This window comes from Pimephales promelas, chromosome 18 (genome assembly GCF_988280905.1).
Source record: "Pimephales promelas chromosome 18, fPimPro1.hap1.1, whole genome shotgun sequence".
Taxonomy (NCBI): Eukaryota; Metazoa; Chordata; class Actinopteri; order Cypriniformes; family Leuciscidae; genus Pimephales; species Pimephales promelas.
In genome coordinates, this window is record NC_142786.1 from 24,745,260 (window position 1) to 24,770,461 (window position 25,202).

General features: G+C 36.3%; 1 protein-coding gene across 1 annotated transcript in view; it reads right to left on the reverse strand.

Moving 5' to 3' along the window:
• LOC120485418 (uncharacterized) overlaps positions 1-25,202 on the reverse strand; it is a 44,254-nt gene that overhangs the window by 12,938 nt on the left and 6,114 nt on the right. Inside the window, exon 5 of the mRNA XM_089123221.1 lies at positions 1-24,893. This exon is cut by the window's left edge and continues 12,938 nt beyond it. Coding sequence (XP_088979347.1) covers positions 1-24,893 — 24,893 coding nt within the window. The remainder of the gene's footprint in view (positions 24,894-25,202) is intronic.

Genomic DNA, 25,202 nt, shown 5'->3' on the forward strand with positions numbered 1-25,202 from the left:
ATCTCTTGTATTTTCTGGTCAAGTGCTGATCTCTCTAGTTGGATTGCTTCTCTCATGTCTTCTTCCATTTGCTGTCTTTGTGTCATTATTTCAGTCCTCATCTTCTCCAGGTCCTTTCTTTCCTGTTCAATCATCTTCCTGTCATCATCCATTTTCTTCTGCTCATGGTCTATTTCAGTTTTCTCTCTCTCCAGTTCACTCTTTATCTGATTAAGTTCTTCTCTCTCCATCTTTGCTTTTACTATTATTTCTTCTTCTTTCTTCTTTTCTTTCAAAATCTGTTCTTTCAATATGTTTAACTCTTGTGCTTTTAGGTTTATATCATGATGTTCCTGCTCAGCTTTAGTCTTCACCTCTAGGATCTCGGCTTTGGTCTTTTCTAGACTTTTTCTTTCTTCATCCATCTTCTTCTGTTCTGTTATATCCTCGTCCTTCTGTTTTCTGACTTGAGCATCAAATTCATCAATTCTGTGCTGTAATTGTGTCCATTTATTATTAATTTCTTCTCTTTCTTGTTCTAGAAGGTCTCTGTTTTTTCTCAGCTCTTCTTCTTGAATATTTATGTTCGTTCTTGTTTTTTCCAGATCCTCTTTTTGTCTCTTTGTTTCTTCAATGACACTTTCAATCAAATCTTTGTCCTTTTGTAGATGAGCTTCTATTTCCTTCAGATTTTCTCTTTCCTTCTTTATTTCCTCCTCTATATATCTGATTTCTTCTTTCTGGATTGCAATATCATGTCTCTGTTCCCCCACCTCATCCATTAATCTTTGAATTATTTCTTTGTTCTTTTCAATTGTGTCCTTTTCTAGATCAATCTCTTGTATTTTCTGGTCAAGTGCTGATCTCCCTAGTTGGATTTCCTCTCTCATGTCTTCTTCCATTTGCTGTCTTTGTGTCATTATTTCAATCCTCATCTTCTCCAGGTCCTTTCTTTCCTGTTCAATCATCTTCCTGTCATCATCCATTTTCTTCTGCTCATGGTCTATTTCAATTTTCTCTTTCTCCAGTTCACTCTTTATCTGATCAAGTTCTCCTCTCTCCACCTTTGCTTTTACTATTATTTCTTCTTTCTCTTTTTCTTTCAAAATCTGTTCTTTCAATATGTTTAACTCTTGTGCTTTTAGGTTTATGTCACGATGTTCCTGCTCAGCTTTAGTCTTTAACTCCTGGATCTCGGCTTTGGATTTTTCTAGACTTTTTCTTTCTTCTTCCAGCTTCATCTGTTCTGTTATATCCTCTTCCTTCTGTTTTCTGACTTGAGCATCAAATTCATCAATTCTCTTCTGTAATTGTGTCCATTTATTTTTAATGTCTCCTCTTTCTTGTTCTAGAAGGTCACTGGAGTTCTTCAACTCTTGTTTTTGTTCATTTATGTCCGTCCTCATCTTCTCCAGGTCCTTTCTTTCCTGTTCAATCATCTTCCTGTCATCATCCATTTTCTTCTGCTCATTATCTATTTTAGTTTTCTCTCTCTCCATTTCACTCTTTATCTGATCAAGTTCTTCTCTCTCAATCTTTGCTTTTACTATTATTTCTTCTTGTTTCTCCTTTTCTTTCAAAATCTGTTCTTTCAATATGTTTAACTCTTGTGTTTTTAGGTTTATGTCATGATGTTCCTGCTCAGCTTTAGTCTTTAACTCCTGGATCTCAGCTTTGGATTTTTCTAGACTTTTTCTTTCTTCTTCCATCTTCATCTGTTCTGTTATATGATCTTCCTTCAGTTTTCTGACTTGAGCATCGGATTCATCAATTATCTGATGTAATTGTGTCCATTTATTATTCATTTCTTCTCTTTCCTGTTCTAGAAGGTCTCTGTTTTTCCTCAGCTCTTCTTCTTGTATATTTATGTTTGTTCTTGTTTTTTCCAGATCCTCTTTTTGTCTCTTTGTTTCTTCAATGACACTTTCAATTAAATCTTTGTCCTTGTGTAGATGAGCTTCCATTTCCTTCAGTTTGTCTCTCTCCTTCTTTATTTCCTCCTCCATATATCTGATTTGATCAACTTCATTTTGCAGTTCAGTCTTTCTTTCAGCCAGAATATCTTTTTCATCTGTGATCTTTTGTTTCTCAAGTTCAAGCTCTTCTTTCTGGATTGCAATATCATGTCTCTGTTCCTCCACCTCATCCATTAATCTTTGAATCATTTCTTTGTTCTTTTCATTTTTGTCCTTTTCTAGATCAATCTCTTGTATTTTCTGGTCAAGTGCTGATCTCTCTAGTTGGATTGCTTCTCTCATGTCTTCTTCCATTTGCTGTCTTTTTGTCATTATTTCAGTCCTCATCTTCTCCAGGTCCTTTCTTTCCTGTTCAATCATCTTCTTGCCATCATCCATTTTCTTCTGCTTATTATCTATTTCAGTTTTATCTATCTCAAGTTCACTCTTTATCTGATCAAGTTCTTCTCTGTCCATCTTTGCTTTTACTCTCATTTCTTCTTGTTTCTCTTTTTCTTTCATAATCTGTCCTTGCAGTGTGTTTAACTCTTGTTTTTTTAGGTTTATGTCATGATGTTCCTGCTCAGCTTTAGTCTTTAACTCCTGGATCTCAGCTTTGGATTTTTCTAGACTTTTTCTTTCTTCTTCCATCTTCATTTGTTCTGTTATATCCTCTTCCTTCTTTTTTCTGACTTGATCCTCAAATTCATCAGTTCTCTGCTGTAATTGAGTCCATTTATTTTTAATGTCTCCTCTTTCTTGTTCTAGAAGGTCACTGGAGTTCTTCAACTGTTGTTTTTGTTTATTTATGTCCGTCCTCATCTTCTCCAGGTCCTCTTTTTGTCTCTTTGTTTCTTCAATGACACTTTCAATTAATTCTTTGTCCTTTTGTAGATGAGCTTCCATTTCCTTCAGTTTTTCTCTTTCATTCTTTATTTCCTCTTCCATAGATCTGATTCTTTCAATTTCATTTTGCAGTTCATTCTTTCTTTCAGCCATAATATCTTTTTCATCTGTGATCTTTTGTTTCTCAAGTTCAAGCTCTTCTTTCTGGATTGCAATATCATGTCTCTGTTCCTCCACCTCATCCATTAATCTTTGAATTATTTCTTTGTTCTTTTCAAATGTGTCCTTTTCTAGATCAATCTCTTGTATTTTCTGGTCAAGTGCTGATCTCTCTAGTTGGATTTCCTCTCTCATGTCTTCTTCCATTTGCTGTCTTTGTGTCATTATTTCAATCCTCATCTTCTCCAGGTCCTTTCTTTCCTGTTCAATCATCTTTCTGTCATCATCCATTTTCTTCTGCTCATGGTCTATTTCAATTTTCTCTTTCTCCAGTTCACTCTTTATCTGATCAAGTTCTCCTCTCTCCACCTTTGCTTTTACTATTATTTCTTCTTTTTCTTTCAAAATCTGTTCTTTCAATATGTTTAACTCTTGTGCTTTTAGGTTTATGTCACGATGTTCCTGCTCAGCTTTAGTCTTTAACTCCTGGATCTCGGCTTTGGATTTTTCTAGACTTTTTCTTTCTTCTTCCAGCTTCATCTGTTCTGTTATATCCTCTTCCTTCTGTTTTCTGACTTGAGCATCAAATTCATCAATTCTCTTCTGTAATTGTGTCCATTTATTTTTAATGTCTCCTCTTTCTTGTTCTAGAAGGTCACTGGAGTTCTTCAACTCTTGTTTTTGTTCATTTATGTCCGTCCTCATCTTCTCCAGGTCCTTTCTTTCCTGTTCAATCATCTTCCTGTCATCATCCATTTTCTTCTGCTCATTATCTATTTTAGTTTTCTCTCTCTCCATTTCACTCTTTATCTCATCAAGTTCTTCTCTCTCCATCTTTGCTTTTACTATTATTTCTTCTTTTTTCTCCTTTTCTTTCAAAATCTGTTCTTTCAATATGTTTAACTCTTGTGTTTTTAGGTTTATGTCATGATGTTCCTGCTCAGCTTTAGTCTTCACCTCTAAGATCTCAGCTTTGGATTTTTCTAGACTTTTTCTTTCTTCATCTATCTTCTTCTGTTCTGTTATATCCTCTTCCTTCTGTTTTCTGACTTGATCCTCAAATTCATCAATTCTCTGCTGTAATTGTGTCCATTTATTTTTAATGTCTCCTCTTTCTTGTTCTAGAAGGTCACTGGAGTTCTTCAACTCTTGTTTTTGTTCACTTATGTCCGTGCTCATCTTTTCCAGATCCTCTTTTTGCCTCTTTGTTTCTTCAATGACACTTTCAATTAAATCTTTGTCCTTTTGTAGATGAACTTCCATTTCCTTCAGTTTTTCTCTTTCCTTCTTTATTCCCTCTTCCATATATTTGATTCTTTCAATTTCATTTTGCAGTTCATTCTTTCTTTCAGCCAGAATATCTTTTTCATCTGTGATCTTTTGTTTCCCAAGTTCAAGCTCTTCTTTCTGGATTGCAATATCATGTCTCTGTTCCTCCACCTCATCCATTAATCTTTGAATTATGTCTTTGTTCTTTTCAATTGCGTCCTTTTCTAGATCAATCTCTTGTATTTTCTGGTCAAGTGCTGATCTCTCTAGTTGGATTGCTTCTCTCACGTCTTCTTCCATTTGATGTCTTTGTGTCATTATTTCAATCCTCATCTTCTCCAGGTCCTTTCTTTTCTGTCCAATCATCTTCCTGTCATCATCCATTTTTTTCTGTTCATTATCTATTTCTGTTTTCTTAATTTCCAGTTTAGCCTGTATCTGATTAAGTTCTTCTCTCTCCATCTTTGCTTTTACTCTCATCTGTTCCATTTGTGTTTCAAAATCATTCCTCGTTTTCTCCAGATATTTCTTCTCCTCATTCATGGCCCTTAAACTCTCCTCTACTTTCTGCTGGTGTTGATTCCTTTTAATATTTTCATTCTGTAACTCATTTTGTATTGATTCCATTTCATCTTTTTGTTTTTGTATTCCCTTCTGAAGAACCTCCAGTTCTTTCCACTTCTTCATCATGCTCTCTTTTTCTTTCTCTAATTCATCTCTCTGTCTCAGGAAATCATCCATTGATCTTTTATTAATGTCTTCCTTTTCTCTGTGTTTTGTCATTTGCAGTTTCAGTTCATCTGCTTGTCTTTGTAAATCTTCTCTTTCTGTTTCAATGTCTTTTTTCTGTTTCAGTGTCTCTTTTTCTAGAAGATCTTTCTTGATCTCAATCTTTTGATTTTGCTCTGCTATGTCATCAACAGCCTTTTCCAGTGCACTCTTCTTCCTCTTAGTTTCGTCCATGATATTGTCACACTGCTCCTTCATTAGTTTAAGGTGGGCCTCCTTTATGTCCAGTTTTTCTCGCTCCCTTCTGATCTCTTCTAAGATGTTCGTCAGATTTTCAGTGTCATTCTGCACCTCAGATTTTGTCTTGGAAACCAGTCTTCTCTCCACCTGCAGTTTTTCTGCTTCAGTTTGGATCTCTTCTTCTTGTTCCACCAGCTTGGCTTTCATGATTTCCAGATCTTCCATTAATTTGTTAGTCATGTTCCTGTTTTCACCAATGTCTTGTTTTTCGCTTTGTATTTCATCTCTCAGTTGTGCAAGTTCTCTTTCCTGTTTTGCTTTTATCCTCATGTCCTCTTCCATTTGTTGTCTCTGAGCTTCTAGTTCAATCCTTATCTTATCCATTTCACGTCTTTCTTCCTTCATCTCTCTTATACTTTGATCCAGTCTTTGCTGCTGCTCAGTAATATATGTATCTTTCTGCTCCAGTTCAATCTTCTCCATGATAACTGTTTGTTTCATGGTCTCTATTTCATCATTTTTCCTACTTATATCAGCTTTCCATTTCTCAGTTTGTTCTCTCTCAGTGTGAAGCTCTCTTTGAATCTGTTTCATTTTTTCTCTCTCTTTCTCTAGCTCTTCTAATTGGGATTCAACCTCTTCTTTCTGTTGTTCAGTCCAGATCTGCAGATCATCTTTTTTCTGCTTCATTTCTAACTTTTCTTTTTCTATTTCATGTCGGATCTTCTCAAGAAACTCAAAGTCCTTATTATTTTTCTGTTTATGCAATTCTATGTCAACCTGCATCACGTCAAGGGCATGTTGTCTCTTATTGGTTTCCTCACGAACATTATCTAAATGTTCTTGTTCAATCTGAAGCTGACCAGCAATTCCGTCTAATTCCATGTTTCTCCTCTCTACTTCCTCTCCCTTCCTCTGTATTATTACCTCTTTTTCCTCAAGAGTTTTTTGCTTGTCTTGGAGGATTTGCCTTTGTAGTTCAATTGACTGAATCTGAGTTTGTATCTCAGCTTGCATTTGATCAACCTTATCTCTTTCTTTGTTAGTCATGTATTTTCTGTTTTCCATTTCTTGCGTTTCCTCTATCATTTTTAAGTTTCTAAGCACCAACGTCTGTTTCTGCTGTTCAAGTTCAAACCTCTGTTGTTCTATATTTTCTCTCTCTTTCTTGTTTTCCTCCTTGGTTTGATCATTCTGTAGCTGCTGGTTGAGCACTTCGGCCTGTCGTTCCTCGGTGTTTGATTTTTCCAAAAGAAGCTTCTTTTTCACAATCTCATTTTCATCCTGCTGGTTCTTTATCTCTGCTCTTAAAACTTCTAGTTTGTTTCTTAGAGTTATTAAGTTATTCTTTTCTTCCTCTGTTTCTTGTTTTTCACGAAGAAGTTCATGCTTTATCTCCTCAAGGGCCAGTCTCTCGTTTTGAATCTCCTCAATCTGACCCACCATTTGTTTTTCCAGGTCTTTCTTTTCTTTGTCAATTTGTGTCTTATCCTTTTCAAGAATGGCTTTTGTTTTCTCAATTTCTTGCCTTTGTCTCTCCATCTCCTTCATCATCATATCAAGGTCCCTCATTTTTATTTCAGTCTCTTCAGACAAACATTTAATTTCTTCTCTGTCTTTATCTATTTGTATTTTCATTTCTATTATGTCTTTCATTTTGTCTGTCTGTCTCTGTATCTCAGCTTTAGTCTTTTCAAGGTCAAATTTAGCGTCTTGAAGATTTTGATTATCCTTGTCTATTTCTTCTTTTTTCTTTTCCAGTTCAACCCTCGTTTGCAATAATTCTTCCATTTCTTTATCAATCTTTTCTTTGCTACTTTCAATGTCCTCTCTATTGTTTTGTAACTCACTGTGGAGTTTATCAGTTTCTTCCCTCTGTCTCTTTAATTGTCGGATTTCTTCCTCCACTCGTTGCTTTTCTCCCTCAATCTCCATCCAACATTTTTCCTGGTCCTCTCTCTCCTTTTTGATAACATTTTGGATCTCCTCAGATTCTGTCCTTATCTGTTCTAGTGCATTCTTCTCATCTTGTACATGTAATTTTTCAACTTTTAAATTTTGCAATTGCTTCTCCAGATCACTTTTCATGTTTTCAAGATCTTTCTTCTCTTGATCCATCCACGTTTTGCTGATTTCAATCTGCTCTTTTTCTTTCTGTACTTCTTCAATCATCCTTCTGTATTCATTGTGTTCTCTCTTCATTGTTTCACCCATTTCCACTAACTGCAGTCTCTCCTCTTCAATTTCTGCCTCCTTCTTTTCCAAATTGCTTTTAACCTCCAAGATTTCTTTGTTTTCAAGCTCACTTTCCTTTCTTTGCAATTCTCTTTGAAGTGTAACCAGTTTCTGTCTTTCTGAATGTACATTTTCCTTCTCTTTGTCAATCTCATCCCTTTCCTTTAGAACATCCATCTTAATTTGCTCTAGAGCCTCTCTCTGACTTTGAATCTCTTGTTTTGCTATCTCATCTTGTTCTCTCTGCTGTAAGGTTTTTCTTTCCAGGTCCTCTGTTTCTCTCGCTAACTCTTCGATCTTAAGCTGCAAATGTGTCTTTTCCATTTCATAATCATCCCTGTCATTTTTCAGTTGTGTCTTGTTATCTAGAACTTCTGCACTCATTATATTGAGATCTTTCTTCACGGTCTCCATTTCTGTGATGGTTTTCTCTATATCTTCTTTTTGCAATTGAAGTTTTAGACTGAGGTCTGTTAATCTATCTCTCTCACGATTTGCCTCCTGAATCAGCCGGTCGGAGATCTCTGACTTCTTCTGAAGCTCAGCACGGCCATCGCTAAGCTGATGAGTCTGTTTTCTAACATCTTCTTTCTCTTGTTCAATCAAATCTCTCTCTTTGTTGACCATCTGCTTCATTTCTTCCACTTGCTCTTTTTCTTTGTTTAATTCACTCATCATCTCTTGTAGTTTATCTTCCATTTTCGTGGCATCATTGAGGTTTTCGACTAACTTAGCCCTCTGATTTTCTAGTTCATTCCTCAATTTTTCTAGATTTTCCAGTTCTATCTTATTGGCCTTCATGGCAGCACTCATTTCATGCTTTTGTTGATTGATTTCAGCTTTTTCGTCTTCTAACTGATCCTTCTCCATGATCAAAGCTTGTCTTGAGGACTCATAATCATCTCTCTGTCTTTGTAGTTCCCCTCTCACGAGCTCAAACTCTTGCTTCTCTTGTCTTAAATTGTCCTTTTCTTTTTCCAAATTGTCTCTCTTTCTCAGAATTTGCATATTGATCTTTTCAAGTGTGTCTTTCTTCTTCTCTATCTCTTCAAGGATCCAACCCTTCTCCTCCAACTCATGTTTTTGTTTCTCCAGTATCTGCTGTCTCCTCTTTATCTCAGAAGTAATGCCTTCTAGTTCAGACTTTTTCTTGTCATGCATTGTTTTCATTTCTTCCATGGTTTGCCTCAGGTTTTGTATATCTCTGTTGAGCTGTTCCAGATGACTATGGTTTCTCAAGAGTTCCTCATTGACCCTTTCAAGTTCTTGCTTGTTCTCCCTTGTGTCCATAGCCATTTCTGCCTCAACCAGCTCTCTCTTGGTCTCCACATCCTCCTTTTCTCTTTTGATCTCATCCTTCAACTGCTCCAGTTCTTTCCTTTCTTTCTGCAGCATTTTTCTCATGCTTTCTTCCTCTTGTTGCTTCTCTACAAGTTGTGCCCTCATCTTCTCAAGGCCATTCTTGTCTCTTCTGGTGGTTTCTATCTCTGCTCTAAGGTTTCCTAGATTTTCCCGGATTTGTCCAATATCTTGAATGACCCTCTGGATCTCAGACTTTAAGTTTTCCTTATCATCTTTCTCTGCATTACTTTCATCCATCCTGCTGTCCATGTAAATCTTCAGATTTCTCACCATTTCCCTGATTTTCACGACCTCTAAAATCAATCTTTGGATGTCAGCATTGGCATTTTCTTCATCTTGTAGATGTGCAGTTCTCTCCACCAATCGTTCAAAATCTTCTCTTGCACTTTGAACATCATTCCTGAGAATTTCCAGCTCTTGCCTCTCTCTGTTGATCTCCTCTCTGGCCTTTGCTATCTCAGTCTTCATTTTCTCTATATCATCCCTCTTTCTGATAACTTGTTTCATCTTCTGATCCAGATCTTTCTTTTCCAGGACTATCTCAGACCTTAGGACTTCCAGTTCTCCCTTTTCACGTGTCATTTTCTGAATCTTTTTCTCAAGGTTTTCTTTCGGTTGCTGTATATCCATCAGCTCAGCCTCTTTTGTTTTACTCTCAGTGTCCTTTTCAAGTTTTAATATCTCAGTCCTCATTTTTTCTAGCTCATCCATCTGATATTTTAAGTCTGCTTTAGTTTTCTCAAGTTCTGCCTGCTGTTGATGAACCTCAGCTTTCAACTCTGTCAGTTTGTCTATTTGTCTTTTAACTTCGCCCGTCTGACTCTCCCTCTCTTCTTGTTGGTCATCCATACTTAATGTTTCCATTTTCTCTCTTAATTCTTCTGAATCTTTCTTCATTCCTTTCTTTTTACTGGTCTCCTCTAAAATTCTTTCAAGCATCTCTGATTTTTTCTTCATGTCAACCTTTTCTTTCTCCAGCAGTTCATTTTCATCATGAAGTTTTTGCTTGGCCAATGCCATGTCTTGTTTTTGCCTTTCCAAATCAGCTCTTATTTGCTCAAGATCACTTCTCTCTTTGCTCATGCAGTCTTTGGTACTCTTTATTTGCTGTTTCTCTTTTTGTATCTCAATGTTCTGCTGCTTACAAGTTTCTTTCATGCTCTTTTTCATGGCTTCGATTTCCAGCCTCAAGTTCTCCAGTTCAAATCTTTCTTTTCTAGCAGCCTTGATTTCATCTTTCATTCTTCTGAGAACCTCTCTAATATGCTCAATTTCCTGGATCAGCCTTTGCATGTAAGCACTCATTTCTTTTCTATCCTCTGAATCTGCTTCAACATTAACATCTCTCTGCATGCTTCTTTCCAGGTCATGTTTTGTTCTCCAAGCCATTTCCCTAGTATGTTCAGCTTCTTGAATAAGCATCTGAATCTTGGTGTTCATATGATCTCTCTCTTCTATATATCCACCTCTTTCTTCCATATGAGATTGTAGTTCATCCTCTGCTCTTTGTATCTCAGCTTTCATTTGCTCCCGCTCTATACTTAAAATGACCCTGTCCATTTCGAGTTTCTCATTTGCACCTTCAATATCAGTCCTAATTTTCTCCAACTCATCTCTTTTTCTTGCTACCTGTCTCATCTTGTGATCAAGATCTTTCCTCTTGCTATCAGTTTCATTCTGAAGAAGCTTCAGTTCTTCCATCTCATGTTTAGTCTTTTGCATCTTGTCCTCTAATTCCTCTTTCTGCTTGAGCATTTCAGATCTCATATTACTGAGTTCCTCTAAATCTGACTGCCTTTTAGTCTCAAACTCTTCTTTTTGGATTAAAATATTTGATTTGATCTTTTCATATTTCTCCATTTCTCTCTTAAGCTCTCTTAACATTTCATCAATTGCTTCTCTTTCTTTCGCTAACTCTGATTTAATGACATTGTTTTTGTTTATCTCGTCTTGCAACTTTACCATTCGTACACTCCATTCCTCTTCTGGCATCTGTAGTTTATTTCTCAGTTCTTGTATTTCTTGTTCTGATTTACCAATCTTTTCAATCATCTCTTCTTTCTGTTTCACTAATTCAGCTTGGATGAGCTCTATTTCTTGGTATCCCAGTCTTATTTTTGTCTTGTCCTGTTCAATGACCTCTTCCTTTTTAAGCAGGTTCCTTCTTATATCCTCAATATTGTATCTTTCTTTTTGCAAACATTCCTCAATCCGTTTTGTTGCCTGTTTTTCAACATCCTCTTTAATACTCTCTATTTCAGCCCTTGCTTCATCTAGTTTAAGTCTATATTTTTCTAGATTATCAGCATAACTTTCCAACTCTTCCTTTTGTCTCCGTATCTCAGTATTTGCTTTATCAAGGTCTGTTCTTATTTTGCTCTCTTCAGACTTTTTCTGTACAAATTTTTCTCTTTCACTCAGTATCTCTTGCATTGAATTTTCCATATCCTCCACTTTCATTTGGAACTCAGCTTTCATTTGTTCTAGTTGAGCTCTTTCATCTTGAATATCTTGTTTTTGGAATTTGATCTCCTCTAATTCTTTATGTAGATTTGATTTATTTTGTTCCATATCATCAATGTCTTGGATCAGCTGCTTTCTGATTTTCTCAGTCAATGCCTTTTCATCTAAAAGCTCTTGGCTTAGCTGTTCCACATTTTTGATGTCCTTCTTTTGTGTCTCCAACAGGCACTGCTGCTCTAACAGTTCATCTCTTTCTCTCTCTAGGTCATGTTTTTGTTTTAAGATATCCATCCTCATTACATCAAGACTTTCTCTCTCTTTCTGCAGGTCTGCCCGTGTGATCTCACTCTCCTCGGATTGTCTTTTGAAATCTTCCTGGGCTTTCTTAAGATCCATCCTTTCCTTCGTAATCATCTCTTTCTCTACATCAGCAGATTGTTTCTGTCTCTCTATGTCAGCTTGCATTTCATCCAGGGTGTCAGTTTTCATTTTGGTCTCCTCTGCAAATTGTTGCCTCTCGTTTTCTAATTCTTCTGCAGCCCTCTGCTCTTCTTTCTGAACTTCTAACTTTAACTTCTTAATTTCCTCTCTCTTCTTTTGCAGCTCATCTTGCTCATTTTCAAAAGCTTTTCTTTGAATTTGGAGGTCTCTATCCAACTCAGTTCTCTTTTGTTTCAGATTCTCCATATCAGCATTTTCTTTTTTCATTTTGTTTTTCATGTCATCCATTTCATTTTGTTTATTTTGCAGTTCTGCTCTCATTTGATCTAGTTCATTCTTTTTCTGTTGTATTATTTCCTTCTCATCTTCAATATGGGATATTTGTCTCAAGTTATCTATATTCACCTGCTTAAGAATGTCTTTCTCTCTCTTTAAGTCTGTTCTTTGTCTATCTAGTTCTTCTCTGGCTTGGCTTATCTCTGTTTTGGTTTTCTCCAGTTCAAATCTTTCTTCTTGAAGCAAGTCTTTGGCAGACTGAATTTCTTTTCTTTGCTTCTCTGTCTCATCCAAGAGCTCTTTCATCAGTTGGTTGTCTGTAGGGAGAGCACTGGTGTCTGATTGTGTTTTATATTTGACTGCAATATCCTTCTCCCTCTCTCTTTCAATGTTTGTCTTCTCAGATATTTTATCCAAGTCTTCACCTTGACTTTGAAGATCGATTGTTGTCATCTTCTCTAGTTCTTCTTTCTTACATTCAATGGTTTGTTTCTCAAATTTGAGATTCTTTAACTCTCTCTCCATATCCATTTTCTGTCTCTCCATTTGATCCAAATCTTTGTTCAACTGCTCTCTGTCTTTTTCAACCAGATCTTTTTCCTCAAGTAACTTGAGTCTCAGTTGTTCATATGTCTCTTTCTCTGTCTTTAGACTGACCATATCCCTCTCTATGTTTCTCTTCTGTCCCATCATTTCCACTCTTTCTCTTTCTAGGTTGGTCATTTCTGTCTTTGTGAATTCCATTAGATCATCAACCTCTTGCTGTAATTGATCAATGTCATTTTGTCTCTGGTCCAGTTGACTCATTTCCAACACGATGTTGTTCTTCATTTCATCCATTTCATGCTGCTGTTTCAACATGACTTCCTGCAGCTGCGCAAATTCACTTTCTCTGTGAGAAAGACTTTCATTCTCATTTTCAATGGTCTTCGCTTGTTTTGAGATGTTCTCCCTCATTTCTTCAAGAGTATCCTTCTCTCTCTGCATCTCTGCTATTGTAATCTCATTTTTTTCCTGCTGTTCTGCAAGATTTTTGTTGGCTTTAGCAATTTCTGTTTTGATCTTCTCTAAATCAGACTTCGCCAATTCAAATTCATTTGCTTGCTTTTTATCGGCATTCATACATTTTTGTTGCAGATCTTCCATGTCTCTCTTCAGCAGTTGTCTGTCATTTTCCAGTAATTCCTTTTCAGTCAATACTGCCTTCATTTGGATCTCAATATCTTCAGACTTCTTTTTCAGTTCCGTCATCATATCCTGTTTTTCCCTGATCACTGCAGCTCTTTCACCATCAATGTCTCTCTTTTCCTCTTCAATTTTACTTTGTTGTTTAAGAATCTCTGCTTGCAGTCGCTCTAGTTCATCTTGTTTGAGTCTTATTTTCTCTTTTTCTTTTTCAATATCATCTGTTTGTTTGGAAATGTTCACTCTCATTTGCTCAAGACTGTATTTCTCTCTTTGTAGATCTGCCAGTGTACACTCATTTGCAGCTTTCATTTCATCCATGATCTCATTCTTTCTCCTTATATCTTCAGAGAGATTAACAATATCTTCTCTCTCGTTCTGAAGCACTTCAGCCATCTTTTCCAAACCCTCTCTATCATTGTCTGTTTCTTCTTTTAGATTTCTTATTTCATCAGCTTCTCTTTGCAGCTCAATCTTCATCTGTTCTAATGTGTTCTTCTCATCTTCATACACTTGTTTCTGAAGTATCATTATCTTTAAGTCTTCATCCAAATTCTTTCTGCTTTGGTCTACATTACATCTTTCTTTTTCCATTTGCCGTTTCTCTTCTTCCATCTCTTCTTTATCTTTATCTAGTTGTCTTCTCTCGTTCTTCATGATTTCCATCAACTCACTCACTTGTGTCTGTTGTTTGTCAAGCTCAGATTGTCTTAGGGCAAGCTGACTTCGGTCCTTCATTATAATATGTCTGTCATTGTCTATTTCCTGTTTCAGATTCTGAATTTCAGTTTGCATCTGCTCAAATTTGTGTTGTTTTTGTCTGATTTGTTCATTTTGATGTTTAATGTCATGTATTTGTCTTGTGATGTTCTCATTCATCTCATCTAGGGTGTCTTTCTCTTTCTGGAGTTGAGCGGTCATTTCCTCCAGTCTTTGTTTTCCATCTCGTGTCTCTAGTTTGATCTTTTCAATCTCATGTGCTTCTCGTTCCAGGTCAGTTTTCATTTCTTTCATTGATTCTTTTTCATTCTCAAAAGATTCTCTCTCAACTTTCAGACTCTCTGAATCTCTATCTGCATTCATCATTCTTTGTTGCAGATCTTCCATGTCTCTCTTCAGCAGTTGCCTGTCATTATCCAATAGTTCCTTTTCAGTCAATATTGCCTTCATTTGCCTCTCAATATCTTCAGACTTCTTTATCAGTTCTGTCATCATGTCCTGTTTTCCCCTGATCATTGCAGCTCTTTCACCATCAATGTTGCTCTTTTCTATTTCCATTTCACTTTGTTGTTTATGAAACTCTTCTTGCAGTCGCTCTAGTTCATCTTGTTTGAGTCTTATTTTCTCTTTTTCTTTTTCAATATCATCAGTTTGTTTGGAGATGTTCACTCTCATTTGCTCAAGACTGTATTTCTCTCTTTGTAGATCTCCCAGTGTAGACTCATTTGCAACTTTCATTTCATCCACGATCTCATTCTTTCTCCTTATATCTTCAGAGAGATTAACAATATCTTCTCTCTCTTTCTGAAGCACTTCAGCCATCTTTTCCAAAGCCTCTCTATCATTTTCTGTTTCTTCTTTTAGCTTTTTGATTTCATCAGCTTCTCTTTGCTGCTCAATCTTCATCTGTTCTAACTTGTTCTTCTCATCTTCATACACTTGTTTCTGAAATATCAGCATCTTCAAGTCTTCATCCAAATTCTTTCTACTTTGGTCTACATCTTCTCTTCCTTTGTCCATTTGCCGTTTCTGTTCTTCCATCTCTTCTTTATCTTTATCTAGTTGTCTTCTCTCATTTCTCATTATTTCCATAAACTCATTCACTTGTGTCTGCTGTTTGTCAAGCTCAGATTGTCTTAGGTCAAGCTGACTTCTGTCCTTCATTATAATATGTCTGTCATTGTCCATTTCCAGTTTCAGATTCTGAATTTCAGTTTGCATCTGCTCGAATTCATGTTGTTTTTGTCTGATTTGTTCCTTTTGATTTTTAATGTCATGCATTTGTCTTGTGATGTTGTCATTCATCTCATCTAGGGTGTCTTTCTCTTTCTGGAGTTGAGCGGTCATTTCCTCCAGTCTTTGTTTTCCATCTTGTGTCTCTAGTTTGATCTTCTCAATCTCATGTGCTTCTCGTTGCAGGTCAGTTTTCATCTGTTTCATTGAATCTTTTTCATTCACAAAAGATTCTCTCTCAAATTTCAGACTCTCTGAATCTCTATCTACATTCATTATTTTTTGTTGCAGATCTTCTATATCACTCTTCAGCAGTTGCCTGTCATTATCCAATAGTTCCTTTTCAGTCAATACTGCCTTCATTTGGATCTCAATATCTTCAGACTTCTTTTTCAGTTCTGTCATCATGTCTTGTTTTTCCCTGATCATTGCAGCTCTTTCACCATCAATGTTACTCTTTTCCTTTTCCATATCACTTTGTTGTTTATGCAACTCTTCTTGCAGTCGCTCTAGTTCATCTTGTTTGAGTCTTATTATCTCTTTTTCTCTTTCAATATCATCTCTTTGTTTGGAGATGTTAACTCTCATTTGCTCAAGACTGTATTTTTCTCTTTGTATATCTGCCAGTGTAGACTCATTTGCAACTTTCATTTCATCCATGATCTCATTCTTTATCTTTGTATCTTCAGCAAGATGAACAATATCTTCTCTCTCTTTTTGAAGTATTTCAGCCATCTTTTCCAAACCCTCTCTGTCATTGTCTGTTTCTTCTTTTAGCTTTCTGATTTCATCAGCGTCTCTTTGCAGCTCAATCTTCATCTGTTCTAACTTGTTCTTCTCATCTTCATACACTTGTTTCTGAAGTATCAGCATCTTCAAGTATTCATCCAAATTATTTCTTCTTTGGTCTACATCTTCTCTTCCTTTGTCCATTTGCCGTTTCTGTTCTTCCATCTCTTCTTTATCTTTATCTAGTTGTCTTCTCTCATTCCTCATTATTTCCATAAACTCATTCACTTGTGTCTGTTGTTTGTCAAGCTCAGATTGTCTCAGGTCAAGCTGACTTTTGTCCTTCATTATAATATGTCTGTCATTGTCTATTTCCTTTTTCAGATTCTGAATTTCAGTTTGCATCTGCTCTAATTCATGTTGTTTTTGTCTGATTTGGTCTTGTTGATGTTTAATGTCATGCATTTGTCTTGTGATGTTCTCATTCATCTCATCTAGGGTGTCTCTCTCTTTCTGGAGTTGAGCGGTCAATGCCTCCAGTCTTTGTTTTCCATCTTGTGTCTCTAGTTTGATCTTCTCAATCTCATGTGCTTCTCGTTGCAGGTCAGTTTTCATCTGTTTCATTGAATCTTTTTCATTCACAAAAGATTCTCTCTCAAATTTCAGACTCTCTGAATCTCTATCTACATTCAATATTTTTTGTTGCAGATCTTCCATTTCACTCTTCAGCAGTTGCCTGTCATTATCCAATAGTTCCTTTTCAGTCAATACTGCCTTCATTTGGATCTCAATATCTTCAGACTTCTTTTTCAGTTCCGTCATCATGTCCTGTTTTTCCCTGATCATTGCAGCTCTTTTACCATCAATGTCTCTCTTTTCCTTTTCCATTTCACTTTGTTGTTTATGAAACTCTTCTTGCAGTCGCTCTAGTTCATCTTGTTTGAGTCTTATTTTCTCTTTTTCTCTTTCAATATCATCTCTTTGTTTGGAAATGTTCACTCTCATTTGCTCAAGACTGTATTTCTCTCTTTGTATATCTGCCAGTGTAGACTCATTTGCAACTTTCATTTCATCCATGATCTCATTCTGTATCTTTGTATCTTCAGCAAGATGAACAATATCTTCTCTCTCTTTTTGAAGTATTTCAGCCATCTTTTCCAAACCCTCTCTGTCATTGTCTGTTTCTTCTTTTAGCTTTCTGATTTCATCAGCTTCTCTTTGCAGCTCAATCTTCATCTGTTCTAACTTGTTCTTCTCATCTTCATACACTTGTTTCTGAAGTATCAGCATCTTCAAGTCTTCATCCAAATTATTTCTTCTTTGGTCTACATCTTCTCTTCTTTTGTCCATTTGTTGTTTCTGTTCTTCCATATCTTCTTTATCTTTATCTAGTTGTCTTCTCTCATTCCTCATTATTTCCATAAACTCATTCACTTGTGTCTGTTGTTTGTCAAGCTCAGATTGTCTCAGGTCAAGCTGACTTTTGTCCTTCATTATAATATGTCTGTCATTGTCTATTTCCTTTTTCAGATTCTGAATTTCAGTTTGCATCTGCTCTAATTCATGTTGTTTTTGTCTGATTTGGTCTTGTTGATGTTTAATGTCATGCATTTGTCTTTTGATGTTCTCATTCATCTCATCGAGGGTGTCTCTCTCTTTCTGGAGTTGAGCGGTCAATGCCTCCAGTTTTTGTTTTCCATCTTGTGTCTCTAGTTTGATCTTCTCAATCTCATGTGTTTCTCGTTGCAGATCAGTTTTCATCTGTTTCATTGATTCTTTTTCATTCTCAAAAGATTCTCTCTCAAGTTTCAGACTCTCTGAATCTCTATCTACATTCATTATTTTTTGTTGCAGATCTTCCATGTCTCTCTTCAGCAGTTGCCTGTCATTATCCAATAGTTCCTTTTCAGTCAATACTGCCTTCATTTGGATCTCAATATCTTCAGTCTTCTTTTTCAGTTCTGTCATCATGTCCTGTTTTTCCCTGAGCATTGCAGCTCTTTCACCATCAATGTCTCTCTTTTCTTTTTCTATTTCACTTTTTTGCTTATGAAACTCTTCTTGCAGTCGCTCTAGTTCATCTTGTTTGAGTCTTAGTTTCTCTTTTTCTTTTTCAATATCATCTGTTTGTTTGGAGATGTTTACTCTCTTTTGCTCAAGATTGTTTTTCTCTCTTTGTAGATTTGCCAGTGTAGACTCATTTGCAATTCTTATTTCATCCATGAGCTCATTCTTTCTCCTTATATCTTCAGCAAGATGAATAATATCATTTCTGTCTTTCTGAAGTTCTTCGGCCATTTTTTCCAAACCCTGTCTTTCATTTTGTGTTTCTTCTTTTATCTTTTTGATGGCATTGGCTTCTATTTGCAGCTCTATCTTCATTTGTTGTACATCCTTCTTCTCATCTTGAATAGCTTGTTTTTGATATCTGAGCTCTTTTATCTCTCTCTCTAAAGCTTCTTTTTTTTCATCCACGTCAGCCTCATATGTTTTCAACATTTGGGTCCGTTTCTCGATTAATTCTTTTCCATTATTCAGTTCTACCTTAAAGAGCTCAAGTTCGGTCTCCATTTGTTGTTTTTTTGCTATAATTTCAGACCTTTCTTTCTCAAGATTAGCCTTTTCTTCTGTTGCAAAATCAATGATTTCATTTATTTTTCTCTGTCTCTGATCTATTTCAATTTTCTTCTCTTCGAGTCTATCTTTTTCCATTGTGAGAGCTTTCCTTGTAGCTTCCGTTTCATCTTGCTGTGTGTAAATCAGAGCTCGGATTTGTTCAAGTTCAATCCCTCTCAGTCTCATTTGTTCCTTCTCATTTACAATGTCATCCTGTTGCACTGAAATATTATCTCTCAGTAGAATAAGCATGTCTCTTTCTGTCTGTATTTCTGCAAGTGCGATCTTGTTCTTTTCTCTTTCTTCCGCAAGCTGGTTTTCAAGATCCTCCTTCGCAGTTGCTATATCTGTCACAGTTTTCTTCAGCTCAAACAAAGCCATTTCCTGCATCTGTTTATTAGACTCAATTGCTTTCCTTTGCCTTTCCATTTCCCGATCCCTGTTTTCTAGACCCACTTTTTTCTTGTTAAGTTCCTTAGCAAGGATGTCAACATTGTCTCTATCTTTCTTAAGTTGGGTTGTTGCTTCTTCAAGTTTTTGCCTTTCATTTTCTGTCTCTAGCTTTATCCTTCCAATATTTTCAGCTTCTCTTTTTAGCTCAGCTTTCATCTGCTCAATTTTGTCCTTCTCATCCTCAATCATTTGTTTCTGAAGTTTGTAATTTTCCAAGTCTTTAACTACATCAAGCTTTGTTTGTTCCAAATCATCCATTTCTGTTTTTATCGTTTTTCTGATGTTGTCAATTCCTTCCTTTTCATCATACAACTCCTTTCTTAGCAGCTCCAACTTTTCACTTTCGTTTTTCAGTTCTTCCCTCAAATTTACCTCAACTTGCTGTTTTTGATTCATTATTTCAGCTCTTTCCCTCTTAATGTCATCCCTCTCATTTTCTAGATCATCTCTATCTTTTGATATGTTCATTCTCAAGTGCTCAAGAACATCCTTCTCTTTCTGTATCTCAGCCAATGCTATCTTATTTAGTCTTTTCTGAGATTCAAGTTGGTTCTCAAGATCTTCCTTGGCTCTGTTTATCTCTGTCTTAGTTTTCTCCAGGTCAAACTTTTCCTTTCTGAAAGTGTCTCTATCAGATTTAAATGTTTGTTTTTCTTTTCTTAGACTTGCTTCCTCTTCTCTGATCCTGGCAACAGAAGTCTCTATATCCTCCTTTTCTTTTTGAAGTTTGATTGCCATTTCCTCAGTGTTCTGCCTTAGATTTGCAATATTTTCAGTTTCTTGTTGGAGCTCAGCTTTCATCATATCCAATTCCTTCTTTTCTTTGCCAATCGTTTGTTTATGATCGTTTAAGGTCTTAAATTCCTCAGCTAAGATGGTTCTCTTTTCTTTCATATCCTCTAGATCTCTGTTCAGTATTTTCATTCTGTTTTCAATAGATTCTTTTTCTCTGAGAACTTTTTGTTTCATCAGTTCCACTGATTCACTTTCTCTCTTAAGTTCAGTATGCATGTCATTCACTCTTAGTCTTTCCACCATTATCTCAGTCCTCTCTTTCTTGAGTGTGTCCAGCACATCATCTAATTCTCGCTTTTGCTTTTCCATTTCAGCCTTTCTTTCATTGAGCTGACTCTTCTCTTTGATGATAATGTCCTGAATCTCTTCTGTTTCTTTCTGTTGTGCATACAATTTTGTCATACGTTTAATCAGTTCATTTTCCTGGTGTCTTAAACTGTCTTTCTGTTTTTTAATTTCATGTTCCTCTTGTGAGATGTTCATCTTCATTTGCTCAAGAGAATTTCTCTGCATATCGATCTCTGACATATCAATATTGTTCTTTTTTCTCATTTCAGCAAGATCTTCTTTGGCTCTAGCTATCTCTGTTTTGCTCTTCTCCACTTCTGACTTCTGCTTTTCTATCATATCTTTTTCGGTCTCTGTGGTTTGCTTTTGTTTTTCTAGCTCAAGGGACATCCTCTCCAGAGTTTCTCTCCTGTCATTTCCCTCATGTTGAATTCGGTCTGCCATATCTTTTATACTCTGTTTTTCATCCATAACCTCTTTCTTCATTCTCTGGATATTTTCAGCTTCTCTCTGAAGCTCAGCTTTCTCTTGCTGTATCTCTTTCTCAAAGCACTGCCTCTTAAACTGAAAGTCCTCAAATTCGTTTTGTAGTTTTGCTTTATCTTTTTCCATGTCTTCCTTATCAATTTCCAAAGATTTCATGTGGCATTCGAATAATTCCTTTTGTTCGGTTAATTTTTTATTTTGGAGCTCAACATTTTCATTGGTTTTCCTCAATTCTTCTCGCAAATTCTCTATTTCCTGTCTCGCTTCATCCAAATCTGTCATTTCTCTATTTCTTGCAGTCTTTACATATTCAATTTTTCCTTGTGAAACTTCCCATTGTTGTTCTTGTTCAGCTTGTATCTGCTCAACTTGCACCTTTTCCATCCTTAAATTGCTCTTCAACTCGTCCATTTGTTTTTGTTTGTATTCAATCTCTGCTTCTTTTTGATTTAGTTCATTTTCTCTGAGTCTTAAATATTCTTTATCACTTTCCACAATGCACCTTTCTTTTGAGGTGGTTTCACTCATCTTCTTAAGATTTTCCAGTCTTGTAATGTCCTGTTCTTTTTGCTGATCAAATTCGTCTTTGAGATCTCTGAGCCTAGACTTTTCATGTTCTAGTGCGTCTCTCTCAGAATCAACCTCTTGCTTCTCTTTTTCAATCTCCATTTGCATCTCATCCAGAGCTTTTGACCTTTTTTCAATCTCTTCAACTAGACTATCAGTGCATTGTCTTTCTTTTTGAATTTGAGCTTTCATGTCTTTTACATTTTGTATGTCATTTTGAACAGCTTGTCTTAGATTTTCAATGGCACCTGCTTCTTTTTGCAGATCAGCCTTCATGTCCTTCAATATCTCAACGTTTTTTTCCTGATCAGCTTGCATTTGATCCAGGTCCTCTCTCTTTCTTTTTGTCTCCTCTGCAAGACTAGCAATGGCATCTCTTTCTTTCTGGAGTTGTGCTGTAGTGTCTTTAAGTGTCTGTCTTTCAGCTAATGTATCTTGTCTTAGCTTCTCAGTATCTTCAGCTACTGTTTGCAGCACCGATTTAATATGTTCCAACTTGTGTTGTTCGCCTGCAATACCCAGCCTTTGCAGTTTTATTTCCTCCCTCTGTCTTTCCAAATCGATTTTCTTTTGCTCTAGATCTTCTGTAGCTCTCATTAAAGTAATTCTGCAGTCCTCAATAAGTCGCTTCTCATTTACTACCTCTTCTTTCACAAGCGCTACCACTTCAAGTTCCCTGTTTAATGCATTTGTCATGTTGCTCTCCATCTGCTGCTTCTGTTCCATTATAGCCACCCTCTCTCTGTCAAGATTGTCTTTTTCATTTTGTGTGAACTGCATGACATCATCCACCTGTTTTAGCTTTTCTTCTATTTCATCTTGGCTTTTCTGAAGTTGACTTTTTTGCATGAAAACTATATTCTGGATTTCCTGCATATCTTTTTGTTGTCTGTTAAAGTCATCCTGCATTTGCTGCAGTTCGGTTTCTCTTTTCTCTATATCATCTTTTTGTTGAGAAACAAGTTCATTTATCCTCTCAAGAGTGTATCTCTCCACTTTGATCCCCTTCAATGTCAGCTCATTCTCCTCTCTCAGAATTTCTAGAGCTTTCTTTTCTCCCGCTAACTCTGCTTGTATTTGTTGCATGTCACTCATTTTCTTTTCTAGTTCCTCCCTGTCTTTTTTAAGCTGTGCTGTCAATTTATCCATATTCTGTCTTTCTTCTTGCACGTCCTGTTTGACCCTCTCAATATCGGCAGATTTTTTTTGCAGCTCAAACTTCATGCTCTGTATTGTTCTCTTTTCATCCTCTATCATTTTTCTTTGAGCTTCTATGTCCTCTAGTTCTCTAGCAAAAGTGTCTTTTAGATCAACCTCCATCGTTTGCTTTTGTTTTTCTATATCCTGTCTAATGTGATTAAGGACATCTCTTGCTTTTTCTAATTCTGTTCTTATCATATCTTCTTTTTCTCTGCTTTCTGATAGTTCAGCCTGCAGGTCATCCCATCCTTTCTGTATTTCTAGCTTTGCCTTTTCCAGCTCATCTTTTGTTTTTTCCAGCTCCTGTTTTTGCAGCTCTAATTGTAACTCAATGTCTGCTGTGGTTCTCGTTGCAGTTTGCAGTGAGGTTTCTTTGAGCGAAAGTTCATCTTCGCTCAGGTTTATTTCCACCAGTTGTCTCTCTATTGTACTTTTTTGTGCAAGTGTTTCTTCTTTGAAATACTCCAGAGCTTGTCGCTCTTTTTCCATCTCCTCCTTGGTCAGTGTAATATTATGTCTTTCTTCCTGCATGTCCTGTTTTACTCTCTCAATTTTGGCAGATTCTCTTTGCAGCTCAAATTTCATGCTCTGTAATGTTCTCTTTTCATCCTCTATCATTTTTCTTTGAGCTTCTATGTCCTCTAGTTCTCTAGCAAAAGTGTCTTTTAGATCAGCCTCCCTCGTTTGCTTTTGTTTTTCTATATCCTGTCCAATGTGATTAAGGACATCTCTCGCTTTTTTTAATTCTGTTCTTATCATGTCTTCTTTTTCTCTGCTTTCTGATAGTTCAGCCTGCAGGTCATCCCATCCTTTCTGTATTTCTAGCTTTGCCTTTTCCAGCTCATCTTTTGTTTTTTCCAGCTCCTGTTTTTGCAGCTCTAATTGTATCTCAATGTCTGCTGTGGTTCTTGTTGCAGTTTGCAGTGAGGTTTCTTTGAGCGAAAGTTCATCCTCACTCAGTTTTATTTCCACCAGTTGTCTCTCTATTGTACCTTTTTGTGCAAGTATGTCTTCTTTGAAATACTCCAGAGCTTGTCGCTCTTTTTCCATCTCCTCCTTAGTCAGTGTAATATTCTGTCTTTCTTCCTGCATGTCCTGTTTTACTCTTTCAATTTTGGCAGATTCTCTTTGCAGCTCAAACTTCATGCTCTGTAATGTTCTCTTTTCATCCTCTATCATTTTTCTTTGAGCTTCTATGTCCTCTAGTTCTCTAGCAAAAGTGTCTTTTAGATCAGCCTCCATCGTTTGCTTTTGTATTTCTATATCATGTCTAATGTGATTAAGGACATATCTCGCTTTTTCTAATTCTGTTCTTATCATGTCTTCTTTTTCTCTGCTTTCTGATAGTTCAGCCTGCAGGTCATCCCATCCTTTCTGTATTTCTAGCTTTGCCTTTTCCAGCTCATATTTAGTTTTTTCCAGCTCCTGTTTTTGCACCTCTAATTGTAACTCAGTGTCTGCTGTGGATCTTGTTGCAGTTTGCAACGAGGTTTCTTTGAGCGAAAGTTCATCCTCGCTCAGGTTTATTTCCACCAGTTGTCTCTCTATTGTACTTTTTTGTGCAAGTATGTCTTCTTTGAAATACTCCAGAGCTTGTCGCTCTTTTTCCAGCTCCTCCTTGGTCAGTGTAATATTCTGTCTTTCTTCCTGCACGTCCTGTTTTACCCTCTCAATATCGGCAGATTCTCTTTGCAGCTCAAACTTCATGCTCTGTAATGTTCTCTTTTCATCCTCTATCATTTTTCTTTGAGCTTCCATGTCCTCTAGTTCTCTAGCAAAAGTGTCTTTTAGATCAGCCTCCATTGTTTGCTTTTGTATTTCTACATCCTGTCTAATGTGATTAAGGACATCTCTTGCTTTTTCTAATTCTGTTCTTATCATGTCTTCTTTTTCTCGACTTTCTGATAGCTCAGCCTGCAGGTCGCCCCATCCATTCTGTATTTCTAGCTTTGCCTTTTCCAGCTCATATTTTGTTCGTTCCAGCTCCTGTTTTTGCAGCTCTAATTGTAACTCCATGTCTGCTGTGGTTTTCGTCGTAGTTTGCATTGTGGCTTTGCTCAATTTTATTTCTGTCAGTTGTCTCTCCATTGTACTTGTTTGTGCAAGGAAGTCTTCTTCGAAATATTCTTGTGCTTGCCGCTCTTTGTCCAGCTCATATTTCTCATATTTTATTGTGTCATCCATCACATTAGTTTGAACTTGAACATCAATGTGTTGAATCTCCAGCATTCTTGTTATTTCCAATTCATTTTTCTGTCTTTGTAGATTTATTTCCATATTGTCCAGTTCTTGTTTTCGTTTATTCAGCTGCTGCTTCTCTTTACATATTGTATCTAAACCTCTTTGGTTCTCTTCTCTCTCTGATTGCAGCAGTTTTTCCCTATTCTCTAGACTCACTGTTTTATTTTCCATCTCTTTTTCCTTCTCTTGCAGTCTGGACATCCTCTCTTCTGCTTCATGTTTCATTGTTTGCATATCCTCTTTTGCCTTCATTAGTTCCTCTTTCTCTTTTAAAATGATTTCTTTATAATGTTCTAGTTTTTGTCTTTCTTTCTGAATTTCACTTAAACTAACTTCAAAGTCTTCTGTTATAAATGTTTCAATGGAAGCTGGGTCTTCTGTTTTTGAACACTCTGGGCTCTCAGTTGCAACGATGACTTGTTGAACCTGGAATAAAAGCTCCTTGTTTGCATTTGCATCTTTTTTACAATATTCTTTAGATACACAGTATACAGTTATGCTAGGTACAGTTCAAAATATTTGTCACAATATTTTGTTAAAATTAAATGTAAAGTCCCTTGTATTTCATATGGGGAAAGAAATGTTCTGAAATGTTCCTCGAACTTGTTTTGAAGTCAACGTGAAATAAAAATGTCCCCTTTTTATTCTTTTTATTACTCTTTTACCTCACGATTGTCCCGTTTAACAACATGTTGTTACATTATGGAACTAAAATGGGTTACAAATGCTTCATGT